The sequence below is a fragment of the Tamandua tetradactyla genome, chromosome 3, assembly GCF_023851605.1.
Source record: "Tamandua tetradactyla isolate mTamTet1 chromosome 3, mTamTet1.pri, whole genome shotgun sequence".
NCBI classification, from domain to species: domain Eukaryota; kingdom Metazoa; phylum Chordata; class Mammalia; order Pilosa; family Myrmecophagidae; genus Tamandua; species Tamandua tetradactyla.
In genome coordinates, this window is record NC_135329.1 from 23,307,443 (window position 1) to 23,322,553 (window position 15,111).

The 15,111-nt window shown below is 35.1% G+C and overlaps 1 protein-coding gene, 1 long non-coding RNA gene and 1 other non-coding gene across 8 annotated transcripts in view; 2 read left to right on the forward strand and 1 right to left on the reverse strand.

Moving 5' to 3' along the window:
* Positions 1 to 15,111, forward strand: part of PPP3CC (protein phosphatase 3 catalytic subunit gamma) — a 179,700-nt gene that overhangs the window by 159,178 nt on the left and 5,411 nt on the right. For 2 of the 5 annotated variants that reach the window (XM_077152751.1, XM_077152755.1), the window contains exons 11-14: positions 5,918 to 5,944; positions 6,836 to 6,917; positions 7,486 to 7,583; positions 13,942 to 13,971. In XM_077152751.1, the coding sequence (XP_077008866.1) occupies positions 5,918 to 5,944; positions 6,836 to 6,917; positions 7,486 to 7,583; positions 13,942 to 13,971 (237 nt within the window). The remainder of the gene's footprint in view (positions 1 to 5,917; positions 5,945 to 6,835; positions 6,918 to 7,485; positions 7,584 to 13,941; positions 13,972 to 15,111) is intronic. The other 3 variants (XM_077152753.1, XM_077152752.1, XM_077152754.1) reach the window with 3 other exon arrangements.
* Positions 1 to 15,111, reverse strand: part of LOC143677127 (uncharacterized) — a 34,733-nt gene that overhangs the window by 10,041 nt on the left and 9,581 nt on the right. The window contains exon 3 of one of the 2 annotated variants that reach the window (XR_013172391.1): positions 13,895 to 14,015. The exons of the other annotated variant lie outside the window; for it this stretch is intronic. This is a non-coding gene — a long non-coding RNA (uncharacterized LOC143677127). The remainder of the gene's footprint in view (positions 1 to 13,894; positions 14,016 to 15,111) is intronic. 2 annotated transcript variants of the gene reach the window in all.
* Positions 2,977 to 3,078, forward strand: LOC143678539 (U6 spliceosomal RNA). The gene has a single exon (XR_013173332.1). It is a non-coding gene; the product is annotated as a U6 spliceosomal RNA (small nuclear RNA).

A 15,111-nucleotide genomic window follows, 5' to 3' on the forward strand; every position in this document is an offset into this window, starting at 1 on the left:
TTTAAGACAGGATAAATTTATGAAGCATGTAATAACATGGATGGACCTAGAGAACATTATGCTGAGTGAGTTCAGCCAAAAACTAAAGGACAAATACTGTATGGTCCCACTGATGTGAACGGACATTCGAGAATAAACTTGGAATATGTCATTGGTAACAGAGTCCAGCAGGAGTTAGAAACAGGGTAAGATAATGGGTAATTGGAGCTGAAGGGATACAGACTGTGCAACAGGACTAGATACAAAAACTTCAAAAATGGACAGCACAATAATACCTAATTGTAAAGTAATCATGTTAAAACACTGAATGAAGCTGCCTCTGAGTTATAGGGTTTTTTTGTTGTTGTTGTTGTTGTTGTTTTGTTTTTTGTTTGTTTTTGTCTGTCTGGTCTTTTTTTTTGTTTTTACTATTATTATTACTTTTATGTTTTTTTCTCTATATTAACATTCTATATCTTTTTCTGTTGTGTTGCTAGTTCTTCCAAACCAATGCAAATGTACTAAGAAATGATGATCATGTATCTATGTGATGATGTTAAGAATTACTGATTGCATATGTAGAATGGTATGATTTCTAAATGTTGGGTTAATTTCTTTTTTTCTTTTTTCCGTTAATTAATAAAAAAAATTTTTTTAAAATTCTACATGGGTTACCTAAAAAAAGAAAAAAAAGAAAAGAAAATAGAAAGCCTACACAATGGTAGACAATATTTGGAAACGACATATCAGATGAAGGTCTAGTATCCAGAATTTATAAAGAGATTGTCCAACTCAACAACAAAAAGACAGCCAACCCAATTACAAAATGGGAAAAAGACTTGAACAGACACCTCTCAGAAGAGGAAATACAAATGGCCAAAAGGCACATGAAGAGATACTCAATGTCCCTGGTCATTAGAGAAAGCAAATCAAAACCACAATGAGATATCATCTCACACCCACCAGAATGGCCATTACCAACAAAACAGAAAATGACAAGTGCTGGAGAGGATGCGGAGAAAGAGGCACACTTATCCACTGTTGGTGGGAATGTCAAATGGTGCAACCACTGTGGAAGGCAGTTTGGCGGTTCCTCAAAAAGCTGAATATAGAATTGCCATACGACCCAGCAATACCATTGCTGGGTATCTGCTCAAAGGACTTAAGGGCAAAGACACAAACGGACATTTGCACACCAATGTTTATAGCAGCATTATTTACAATTGCAAAGAGATGGAAACAGCCAAAATGTCCATCAACAGAGGAGTGGCTGAACGAACTGTGGTATATACATACGATGGAATATTATGCAGCTTTAAGACAGGATAAATTTATGAAGCATGTAATAACATGGATGGACCTAGAGAACATTATGCTGAGTGAGTCCAGCCAAAAACTAAAGGACAAATACTGTATGGTCCCACTGATGTGAACGGACATTCGAGAATAAACTTGGAATATGTCATTGGTAACAGAGTCCAGCAGGAGTTAGAAACAGGGTAAGATAATGGGTAATTGGAGCTGAAGGGATACAGACTGTGCAACGGGACTAGATACAAAAACTCAAAAATGGACAGCACAGTAATATGTAATTGTAAAGTAATCATGTTAAAACACTGAATAAAGCTGCATCTGAGCTATAGGGTTTTTTTTTTTTTTTACTATTATTATTACTTTTACTTTTTTTCTCTATATTAACATTCTATATCTTTTTCTGTTGTGTTGCTAGTTGCAAATGTACTAAGAAACGATGATAATGCATCTATGTGATGATGTTAAGAATTACTGATTGCATATGTAGAATGGTATGATTTCTAAATGTTGGGTTAATTTCTTTTTTTCCGTTAATTAATAAAAAAATAAAAATAAAAATTTATAATATCCTGTGCCAACTAAATTTTGAGGAGATGGGCACACTGAGTCACTGACGAGAGAAGTATAGAATATTAGTACAGCATTTTTTTAGGATAATTCTACTGTATATATCAAATTGTTAATTAACTGTATACCTTGACCCATTAAATCCCACCTCTGGGAATCTAGGATTAACCATATAAAATATTCTTTGTACTTCTGTTTCTACTAGCAAAAAAGAAAGAAAAAGAGGCAGCAAACTAAATATCAGAGCATTGCTAAATTAATTATTATACCCAATTGAAAATTATGCAGCAAATAAATTTAAAATGTGCCAACTTGGAGAGTTAAAAAGTTAGACAGAACTACCATACAAACCCATAGTTCCACCTTTAGATAAATACTTAGAAAATCAGTACTCAGACAAGTACATGTATACACATTTATGGAGGCATAATTCACAATAACCAAAGATAGAAACAGTCCAAATGTCCAACATTGGATATGTTTTAGTCAGGGTTCTCTAGGAAAACAGAACTAACAGGAGATGTGAGTGAGTGTGTGTGTGTGTGTGTGTGTGTTTAATATAAATTTTATGAGCTTTTTTGTATAGGAGTTGTCTTCTACAGCTGTAGGGATGGGCAAGGCCAAATTCTGTAGGGTAAGCTGCAAGCTAGAAACTCCATATAAAGGTTTTTGATGAGTTCTGCAGCTTCTTGCTGACTGGCTAAAATAGAGATGGAAATTCTCCCTTCTGACAGCCAGAATTATCACTTCCCCTTTTAAGTCCTTCAAATGATTGAATGAAACTTCTTTCATTGTTGAAAGCAGCCTCCTCAGTTGATTGTAGATGTAATTAACCATCGATGCAATCAACTTACTGATTATTTAAATCCATGAAATGTACTTCCAATAACAGTCAGGCCAGTGCTTGCTTGATCAGACAAGTGGACACCATAATCTGGCCAAGTTGACACATGATCTTAACCATCACAGGATGAATGGATAAACAAATTGTGGGATATACATACAATGGAATATTATTCAGGTGTAATAATGAAGTACTGAGACATGCTACAAAGTGGATAAAACTTGAAAACAGTATGCTAGGCAAAAGAAGTTAGACAGAAAAGATCACACATTGTGCTTGCTTTGGCAGCACATATACCAAAATGTGAATGACACAGAGAAGATACCATGGCCCCTGCAAAAAAGATGACACTCAGATTCATGTTGCATTATATTAAAAAAAAAAATCACATATTATATGATTCCATTTATAAGAAATCTCCCGAATAGATAAATCCATAGAGGCAGAATGCAGGTTGGTAACTGCCAGGGGCTCAGAGGAACAAGGGAAGATACTTATGTACTGATACATAAGAGGTTTTACTTTGGAGTTATAGAAATGTTTTGGAACTAAACAAAGATGCTCAACATTGTGAATGCCATGGACTTGTTCAATTTAAAATGGTTTTATGTTATACAAAGTTCACTTGAATTATTTTTTTTAAAGATGCCAGTTTAGAAAATGCCAAATATTACTTACTGTGAAAAGCAGGTTTCCACACACCCCAGTAACAAAGAGCACATCTAAGTACCCAAATTTTGGTTTGTAATACAATTCCCCATTTTAAGGCACCAGGCTTCTCAGAAAAATGGCCGATTACAGAGCTGGGACATCTAATTATTCCAGAAAGTAAGGAAGTGCTCTAAAAAAAAATGATGGAGGCATGTAAGAAGGCTACAGGAGTCAGCTTTTGAAAGGGTGACCAAAATAAGGGACCATTTGAGCACTAAAATAATTAAGGATAGTAATGAATGATAAACCTAAAAAAAAAAAAAAGGAATCCATGAATCCTTACATAAGCGTATAGAAGGATAACTAAATGAATCAGTAAATGAGCAAAGAGAGTACTCTTGCTTACAGTGGAATGCCAAAAGTTAACAGATAACTGTGGAGGGAGTACTGAAGTTGGAAAAATCATCATTTTGCAATCGCTATAGTAAATACTGAGTCAGTAGGAACCATCAATGGATTTTAAGTCTAGTGAGCACATTTAGATTAGAAGCAGGATATTTACATATGGTCTTGAAGTATCTGCCCACAGATTACTTATTATTTGCAAAGGAAAAAAGTAATAACTATGCAATGGAAAAATTGAACACCACCTTGACCAACTGATTAAAATTAGCATCACCCAAAAGGGCAGAAAGACGTGATGTGCCTTTTGATATGATAGATACCCTGAGAAGGACACAACATCACATGCATGGTATTCCAATTAGGAATGCATAACTTGAATCTAATCACAAGGAAACATCAGACAAATCCTAAACATATTTTAAACACAATAGTAGGGGATAGGCATATTATATTTCAAAAATGTCAACGTCATAAAAGACAAGTAAGTCTGAAGAACTGTTCCCCAAAAAGGAGAATTAAAGATATCTGATAACTAACTGCAATATATGATTGTAGACTGGATCCTGTGCTGAAGAGGGAAAAAAAAGTATTACAAAGGAGTTTATTGGGTTAATTAAAAAGATTGGAGTCTAAACAGTAGATTAGATATTAGTATTATATCAAAATTAAATCAAAGAGGTTGGTAACTATACTGTAGTTGTGTAAGAGAACCATGTATTATGTTATATAAGAGAATACAAACTAAAGTATTCAGGTATAGAGGGCCATGATGAATTCAACTTACTCTGAAATGTTTCAGAAAAAAAAATTAATGGAGAGAGAGTGCAAATGAGGAAAATGTTAACAAAAGGTGAATTTTAGATAAGTTCTTTGTACTCTTCCTTTAACTTTTCTGTAAATTCGAAACCATTTCCAAATGAAAAATTAAAGGAAAAAAGCAAAACCGTGAATAATGTGATCTTTTTTTTTTTAATAAAATATCCATAAAGATTTGCAATACTTTTATAAACATTTTTTTCATTTGGCTGGTACATCTGGAGAGGGAGAGGAAAGGACTTGAACTGCTTCTTACTTTTTATTTTTAATAGTTGGCTAAGGGTAATTTTCATTGGATTTTTCAGATTAAGAAAAATGTTATTGACTTCTATATCTAGTTTGGACAGTTACAGGGTTTTAGTGGTCCTTCAAGAGGAAACCTTACGGGTGGGCCACGGTGGCTCAGCAGGCAAGAATGCTTGCCTGCCATGCCAGAGGACCCAGGTTTGATTCCCGGTGCCTGCCCATGTAAAAAAAAAAAAAAAGTGGAAAAAAAAGAAGAGCAAACCTTGGTCAGCAGGCTACTAGTCTTAGCCTCTCAAAACCACAATGTAGTTCAATAGCTTCTTATAATGCTGAGTAAAGGAATTAGGAATAATGAGAAAATAATTCTCTGCTCTTATGAAAAAGTACTTTCTTTTCTATAAAGGTGAGTTAAAGGGCCCACTGCCAGTAGAGCATGTGCTTTGAATAATTTTGCCAGTTGTAGAGAGAAATAACAACAGGCCAAACACACACATTTACTCAGTTGCCACTATAATCATCTACATATAAGTAACTGTACATGGCACAGAATTTTTCATAGTAAAGCAGATTGGTACATCAAGGAACTAAACCCGGGTCTTATTAGCATAGTTTTTGATCACTTGGTAAACTGGTCTAGATTTTGATGGAAAAGCAAAAAGTGTGCATTTTTAAGTTTTATTTCTTCTTTATTCCTGAATTCACAGAAATGTCACCCCATTATTTTTAAGAGATTTGTAAGCTGTTCTATTCTTTTTGTTCCTTGTTTTCAGCATCATTCACTCCACAGATAATATCTTTCTCTTTGCCTAATTTTATTTTCATGGTTTGTGGGTGTAGAAAACATTGGATAATAATAGATATGAATTGATGTAAGTCTGTAAACTTTTAAGAAATGGGAAAAAAAAGCTATGGATAAAATAAATTTGGAATTTAGTAATCTATTATGATATCAGATATCTCTTCTGAGCTGAAAAAGAGCCTGCTTTTCTCATTGTATTTCATTTTGATTTTTTCTCTCTTCCATGTAAACTTAAATTTTTCTTCTCATATTTCTGTCTTCATCTCCTTGTTTCTTGGTGTCTCTTCTCCTTGAAGATCCCTACATTTCAAGCTATCAGAAAGGTACCCTACTAAAATGTGCTAAGAGCTTAATATCCGCTGCCTGTACTGCCAAAACCTATTTAGACTTTTTTTAGTTGGTAGTTGAATAATTTAAACTCTCCATCCTCCCTTTCTGTTTTAGTGTAAATGTTTTATAGGAACCTGCTGTATGATCCCTCAGGATTTTGAAAGCTGGAGGGTGAGGAAGGAGAGACCATGTTTGTTTGTTTTTGTTTTTGGCTTTTGAATGCCGTCACCTAATACGTGCCTGTACTTTGGCTTGTCATGTGTGGATTTTTTCCTGAATCATAGATGAGTAAAGGACATAAACTTTTAAGTTTTTTTTTACCTTGCCCATCTTCATAATTTGTACTGCATAGTTGTCTATAGGGGGAAATAACTTACCAGTTTTTGAATAAGTGTGGATAAAGCAGCCCTTACTAAGCTTGGGAAAGCTAGCTGTATGTTGTGTTTACATACAGAAGAAAACTGCTCATATGATCACTTGCCATTTGGCAGGCCAAACTTTGCATCCTAAGGTGGCCCATAGCATTCTCAAAAGAGTTCTCTACTGTAGTAGTTGTCTTTGTAACGTTTGTTTGTGTGAGTTTCATTTTTTGGTGTGTTCAGCATTTCAGAACCACAAATAGGTCCCTACCTCTGATAGACCCACCTTTTTTTTTTTTTTGTGGCCTGTCCATTTTTTACTTTTCTTTTTTCTCTTCTGGGTTATTTTTTCTCTTACTCCTTAGAACTCTCTAAGTTTGTTTGTTTAGACTAACTTAGGCCTTGATTTCTTTTTTCAAAACAACGATTTCTTTAAGCTAAATAAGAAAGACCTTTCATCCTGCATTTTTTAAACCAATCTGTTAACACATCCTTTTAACTCACTTATTCTTTGTATTCTTTAAGGAGGCACTACAGTTCGTAAGGAGATCATCAAGAATAAAATCAGAGCCATTGGGAAGATGGCCCGGGTCTTTTCAATTCTTCGGTAAGGAAAAGTTTGTCGTAATGTGTAATCAGAGCCTTTTGAGAATAAATTAGAAGTTGATTTTAGAACAGATTTTTAGAATAAGTCTTCATGTTGAGGGCAGATTGAATCAGACTTATATGTAGAAGTGACTGAAATGTTATGGCAAATGTTCATTTGGTACTAGCTTAGATGTAGTGAATGTAGTGGTTTTGTGTGGATTTTGGAGCCAGATTGCCTGTAATCGAATCCTAACTCTGCCTCTTGTTAGCTTGTGTGTTTTTGGACTTAATCCCTGTGTCTCAGTTTCCAGATCTGTAAAATAGAAATAATAATAGAATCTACCTCACAAGGTTTTTAGGATGATTAAATGAGATAATAAATGGAAAACATTAGAATAGTTCCTGGCTATCAAATGACTCTAATTGCAAAGCAAGAACTGACTGTTTAAAATTGGAAGGGGTGGGAGACAGGAAGATCTGTCTTTAATCAATATGCCTTTTTTTCTTAACGTCTTTCAAGGTTGTTTTTGAATTGCTGAATGGGGGGCTCCCTAGCATTAACCCAGGGCTTTGGTCTTCCTTTACAGGGAAGAGAGTGAGAGTGTGCTGACTCTTAAGGGCCTGACTCCCACAGGTACACTCCCTTTGGGTGTCCTCTCAGGAGGAAAGCAGACTATTCAAACAGGTGAGTATAAGAAATGCTTCATTCTTAGAAGGTGTTATGGATGAATTCTGTTCACCAAAAAAGATAGGTTCAAGTCTTAACTCCCATCCCAATGAATGTGACCCTAATTTGGAAATAGGACTTTTGAAGATGTTATTGGTTAAAAAGAGGCTAAAACGAATTAGGATGGACCCTAATATAGTATGACTGGTGTCCTTATAAGAAGAGGAAATTTGCACATAGGCAGAAAGAAAAGATGGTCATGTTATGGAGACAGAGGTTGATTATGCCGCAAGCCAAAAAGTGCCATGGATTGTCAGCATGCCACTGCCAGAACCCTACAGATTTCAGAGGAAGTATGGCCCTACTAACACCTTGATTTTGAACTTCTAGCCTATAGAACTGTGAAACAATAAATCTCTGTTGTTTTAGTCTACCTAGTTTGTGGTGCTTTGTTACTGCAGCCCTAGGAAACCTAGATACTAGTTTTTGGTACTGGAAAGTGGGGTGCTGCTGTAACAAATACCTAAAAATGTGGAAGTGGCTTTCAAATTGAGTAGTGGGTAGAGGCTGGAAGAATTTTGTAGCACTTGATAGAAAAATCCTAGATTTTCTTAAAGAGACTGTAGAACTGTGGATGTTAAATGTACTTCTGGTGAAATCTTAGAAGGAAATGATGAAAGTGTTATGGAAACTGGAGGAAATGCGATCCTGGTTATAAAGTGGCAGAGAACTTGGATGAATTATGTCCTTGTGTTGGATGGAAAATAGAAAGTAGAACTTGTGAGTGATGAATTTGGATACTTAGCTGAGGGGACTTCAAAGCAAGCGTGGAGGGTGCTATGTGGTTTCTCCTTGCTGCTTATAGTAAAATGTAAGAAAAAAAAGAGATAAATTGAAGATTGAACTGTGAAACAAAAAGTAACCAGCAATTGATGATTTGAAATATTCTCAACCTATCCAGATAATGTGCTCTAGAAACAGGGCTGAAGGTATAGCTGGTCAACTGTTTGCTAAAGGTGTGTGATTTGTAAATCCAAACAACCATCTCAGAAGCAGCCAGAAATAGATATGTGGTTATCCAGGAAAGATATGTGGAAGACCCTCTTGTCTGATGACTCAGACCCTAAGAATTGCATGAAAGACTGACAAGGTGAGAATTTTATATCAGCAGGAATACTGCCAGCCTGAGCTGAAAAGGACAGAGATGGGACAAAATGAAGGAAGAATGACTCTAAGCAGAACCCTGGATACAAAGATCTTGGCTTAAGGGATCTCTTTGGACCAAGAGGGAAGGCCACTGCTCTGGTGTTTGCAGAGTGGGACCATACTGCTGTTTGCAAAATACAGAGCTGTCACCCCAGGGGGCCTAGAGGACGAAGCATCAAGCTACACAAGATGACTTTTCAGCCTTGAAATCTAATGGAATTTGCCCTTTCAGGCTTTAGACTCGCTTGGGATCCTTTCTTCTTTCCAATTTCCCCCTTTTGGAATGGGAATGTCTATTTTATGCCTGTTCCACCATTGTATTTTAGAAACAGATAACTGGTTTTATAATGTTATAGTTCCCCAGATGGAGAGGAATTTTGCCCCAGAATGGAATATACCTATAACAATTAAGATGAGGTGTTGGACTTATAGTTGATGCTGGATGTCTTAAGCCTTTTGGGATATTGGTGTGAAGATAATGTATTTTGCCTGTGGGAAGGACATGAATTTAGGGGCACCAGAAGGCAGACTGTTTTGAATTGAATTGTGTACCCCAAAAAGATATGTTCAAGTCCTAATCCACAGTCCCATGAATGTGACTTTATTTAAAACTAGGATCATTGAAGATGTTATTAGCTAAGATGAAGCCAAACCAGATTAGGATAGGCTCTAACCCAATAGACTGGTGACCTTATAAGACGAGGACATGTGGACACAAACAGAGAAGATGCCTACGTGTTGGAGGCAGAGATTGAGTTATGCCACAAGCCAAAGAATACCATGGATTGCCAGCATGCCACCACCAGAACCCTATAGACTTCAGAGGAAGCATGGTCTTACACCTAGTTTCTGTATTTTGTTATGGGCAGCCTTGGAAAGTAAGACAGAAGGTATATTCTAGTTACCTAGAAGTCACTGTAAAATTAAAAGTCGGGATTTCTTTCAATAAGTGATACTGGAACAACTGGATATTTATGTGGAGGAAGAAATGAATCTTGACCCTTACATTTCCCATACACAAAAATTCAATCAGAATGAATTATAACCTAAAAATAAAAGGTAATACAATAAAACACCTGGAAGAAGGTATGGAGAGTAGGCATTGGGATAGGGAAAGAGTCCTTAATTAGGACACAAGCAGTATTAACTTCAAAAACTAATAAATAGGATTTTATTAAAATTAAGAACTTGTGTTCATGAAAATACATGATTAAGAGAGGGAAAATGCAATCAACAAATTGGGAGATTTCTACAATATAAATATCTGACAAAGACTTGTATTCAGAATATATAAAGAACTCCTGTAATTCAATATGAAGAAGCCAACAAGCAATAAAAAATGGTCAAAAGACTTTAAAAGGCAAGGTACGTAATATAGTTATCCATCTGGGAATACTACACACCCACTAGAATGAGTAAAATTAAAAAGTCTGACAATAGAAGGCCATTTTTTCTTTTCTTTCTTTTTTTTTACATGGGCAGGCACCAGGAATCGAACCTGGGTCCTCGGGCATTGCAGGCAAGCATTCTTGCCTGCTGAGCCACTGTGGCTGGCCCAGGCCATTTTTTCTTGGTAGGATTAAATTCATTCTCTCTCAGCTTGAATACTATAATATTAGAGTTAGGTATATAGAAGAAAGAATGAACATTTTTTCCTTAGAAGAATATAATTTATTTTCTTAATTTCTGTAGTTATATAAAAAGGATCAGGGCCATGGTGGCTCAGCAAGCAGAGTTCTCGTCTGCCATGCTGGTGACCTGGGTTGGTTTCCTAGTGCCTGTCTGTGCAAAAAAGATAAAAGAAAATAAAAAGAAGAAACTATTTCAGATTTTTTTCTCTCAAATAAATTTGCAGGTTTTAGTGAGGAAAATATTTTGTACTATTGCTTTGCTTGGTAATTAGTCATGTGAGAGATTCTGAGAGCAGTAAAAACAAGTTCTCAAAAAGGCCTTTTAGAGTAATAAGAAATAACACGGGTAAAAGTAAAAGGAATGTCCTGTAGTATGCTTACTAGAAAAGTTTTAAAATTTTGCTGATCCACAAAGTTGTTTTATCTAACCATTTCTTTCTAGACCTTGAAAGAGCAAATCTGCAAATCTGAGATCAGTTACAAAGAGAATTTTATAGATGTGTTATTTGAGGATTTATTTGTTTGTTTTAAGTTCTTGGACTATCTTTTGTTCTTAGTCCCAAATGCCAGATTCTCTTTATTCCTGATTTGAATATGAATGTTTTGATCAATATTGAATTGTTACTTATACTTTGTAAAATTGATAAAAATCTTAAGAAATGTGTGAAAAGAACAACTGGAGCCGAAGTTTTAGAGTTTCTTATTCTCTTATTGATTGTCAAGAACTGAATTTTGTGTGTGTGTCTGTTTCATTTTCACATTAGAATCTCGATTTCAGAGGTTTATTGGCAAACTGGAGCAATAGTTGAAAAAGACCTTTCATTGCTCATATAACTTTACTAAGAGGGCTTTTAATCCACAATATCTATATGGCCTTATAACATTCATTCATTTATGCCCCAGCCTGTTCCAAGAGGGATTTTAGTGAGCTATAGCATATATGTAACACAGTGAAATAAAATAAATACACTTGGAAAATTGAAGCACAAGGGAAAACAAAATAAAGGCAAATTGTCAGGCACAGATTTGATTCCATGCTTACTAGTGGCTAATATAAAGTGGAAAACTGAGTAATATAAGATTCACAAAGACCATAAAGTAAAAAGAGATCATTTATAAATTGAACTACATCTAAATTAAAAACTTTTGTGTTGCAAATGGTACCATCAACAAAGTGAAAAGACAACTCACAGAATGGAGAAAATATTTGCAAATTGTATATCTGATAAGGAACTGGTATCTAGAATATATAGGGAACTTTTATAATTCAACAATAAAAAGATTATAACCCAATTGAAAACTGGCTAAGGGATCTAAAAAACATTTTCCCCAAAAAGGCGTATAAATTGTTAATAAGCATATGAAAAGAGGCTCAACATCAATAGCCATTAGGGAAATGAAAATCAAAACTACAATAATACTTTACACCTACTAGGATCATTATAATAAAAAAAGATCATAACAAATGTTGGCAAGATTGTGGAAAAATTGGGACCTTGTATACTGCTGATGAATTGTAAAATGGTATATATGTTTTAGCAAACAATCTGGCAGTTCCTTAAGCAATTAAACATAGAGTTGCCATATGACCCAGAAATTTTATACCCCAGAAAAATGAAAACATGTCCACATAAAAACGTGCACATAAATGTTCAGAGCAGCATTCGTCATAACAGTCAAAAGGTTTGTAAACAACCTAGATGTCCATCTGCGAAAGAATGGATTAACAGAATGTGGAAATCCATAAATTGAAATATTATTCAGCCATAAAAAGAAATGCAGTACTAATACATGCTTCAGTGTGAATGAACCATGAAAATATTAGGCTAAGTAAAAGAAGTTAGGCACAAAAGGTCACATATTATATGATTCCATTTATATGAAATGTCCAGAACAGGCAAACCTATATAGAGAGAAAGTAGATTAATGGCTAATTAGGGTTAGGGAAGGGGGTCTAGGGGAGGAAAATGGAAAGTGACTGCCAATGGGCAGTCTTTTTGTGTTGATTAAAATGTTCTAAACACAGATTGTGGTAATGATTGCACAACTCTGTAAATACACTGAAACCAGTGAATTGTACACTTTAAACAGGTAAATTTTATTGTATGTAAATTATATCAGTAAGGATATTGAAAAGAAAAAAAACAGATCATTTCTCAGTTCTATGTATGTTTCTTATAATGTCCCTCAGTTCAGACTGATATCATTACACCAAATGCAAAAAAGCTGTTCTGGGAGGGCCCAAAACAATGTAATCCTAGTACACATTTTACCACACAGCTTTTAAACTCTAACTAGACCAAACTGTGTACACAATTTCAGGCAATGCTTTGTTCTCCCACTTCCTAACAGTTATATCTGTGCTGTATTGTCAGAATGTACTGTAATTTTCTTAGAAGTTTATTTTTCCATTTGAGGAGATTAAGGAGGATGTGACAGTCCTTTAAAACATGCCTATGTATGGTTGGCAAGTGTAATCACTTGATAAGTTGAAATTTTTCATATTGTGTTAGGAAATAAACTTTAGTTCTCCGGTTTTTCCACTCCTATTGATATAATGCCTCAAGAACAACAGTTACTGCTCATTATCCTTCTCTATCTTTTGGAAAATTGGTATTGGAAAAACTGATAGGATTCTGCTAATAGAATCTTTCTTGCTACAACCTGTTACCTTTTTGTATATGAGGGTTTTTACTGTCTAAAAAATAAGATGCAGGGAATTTTACATGTTGGTTCTAAGTTTTAAATTGCCTCCTTTTCCATCACTCTGAGGGAAAAGAGAGCCATCTTAGTAGTTGATCTGCTCTCTTGCCAGTGAATAGAAGCCATATGGGTTGGAAATGTCAACCTCTGCTATATCTCTAATCCCAGATGGTACATGTATTTGCATCCGGAATTGAATAGTGCTGTGCTTTTGCCAGCTTAGTACTCCACCCCTGAGCAAGAAATAACCCCTTACTTTTAACCCATTTCAGAATACCAGTCTATTATTCATAGGACATTCTTTTTATCTAAATAATTTTAAAGGGGAGTTGGACCCCTTAGTTGCTTGAGAGCAGTAAGTAGTTTAAAATAAGTTTTTTTGAATAGGACCCAGCAGTAGCTCATTTATTACCATCTGAGCTATTACAAATTAAAGAATTGTTATGATGTTAAATCACTTGATTTGACAAGTTTTGATATGTGGACATCAAGACATAAATTACTAGTTAGCTATTTAAAATGAGGAAAGCAACATAATTGATTCTTGGTTTCTTACAATCAGCTTAAATAACCCAGTGTCTTAGCTATGCTACTATTTCAAAAACATACCCATGCCACCTGAAATGTTAGAAATAGAAACTCTCTCCACCTCCTTTTCCACCTCACTTTAGTTTCTTGCAGTAATCTTCTTGCTTCTTTAGCTAGTTGATTTTTATTATGGATTGGGATAGGCTCAAAGGTGGGACTCTGGGATATCTGTGCTGGCAGCAGTGCTGTTGGTTTACTCACTCTTTCTGTCTTCATTTTTGCATGCCACTGCTCCTGCCTTCTTACAGCCACGGTAGAAGCGGTAGAGGCCCGGGAAGGTATGGCCATACTCCTCTGAGAGATGTGATCATGTATCTGTGTACTAGTTTTTAAAAGATTAATCAACAATTGAAATCTTTTATTATTGCATCACCAGAACTGTAACCATGAGGAAAAAATTAGGTATTTCTAGACCTGCTCACAAAGCAAGTGTCTACTTTGTGTACTGTATTTGTATTAATTTAAATGACTTTCATGAGAGCTAGAGACTTTTCTAGGCTCTATCAATTTTAATGGAATGGCTGAAGCTTAAGAAACTGGTCATGAGGGGTAAAGTAATTTAATCCTTGATCCCTTATATATGTAAAAAGCATACATTTGATTACAAGATATTCAAACAGATCAGCCATTTAATCTAATGATTCTAAAGGATATCAGGGACAGAGTGAAAAGTAGACAGGAATTTGGTTTGATTAATTTCTGAGGTTGCCCTAAGGCAGTCAAGCTAAATAATCTTTGTTTCTAAGGAAACATTTTAATTAACAGATTATCTAGGAATTTATGGATGAAAACCATTGGAATTGATAAATTTATTATAAATTGAATTTTCTTGTTAGGTAAAGTAGTCCAAAATGGGAATGCCTTTCCTTGACTATACAAAAGTTGAATCAGTAGGAAAATACATAGAACCTATTTCAGTGGCTTTTAATTACCTTCAGCTCCTGGTTGTGCTAGATAAACAGTTGTCCTTCTAAGTAAAAACTAGTTCTTTTTGTTACTTTTTTGTGGTCAGTGTGATCTTTGTGCTTAAAGTAACTACTTTGTGTTCAAATTGTTCTATTCCTCTAGTGTTGCCTTGTTTGCTATCATTAAGCACATTTCTGGCCCATGGGAATTTTCTCTCAAATATATTGGAGTAAACTTGCTAGCTTTTTGTCAGGTATATTTATACTTAAAACAAGTAATCAGTTATCTAATAATATTGTACTTTTATGAAAATTACTCTCACGATTTTTGTTGCCTTTTGGGCCTTAAAGAAGCAATGGCTTCAGACAAAGCTAATTCAATCAAACATATGCCTATTGCTTTCACCAGACATGTGCTCCATAGCCATCCTTCTGTGTTTTTCCTCTAGAAGATTGTTGTGTACTAAGAAACTTTATTAAGCTTGTCATGTTGCTGCCTAATTGAGGTCCACC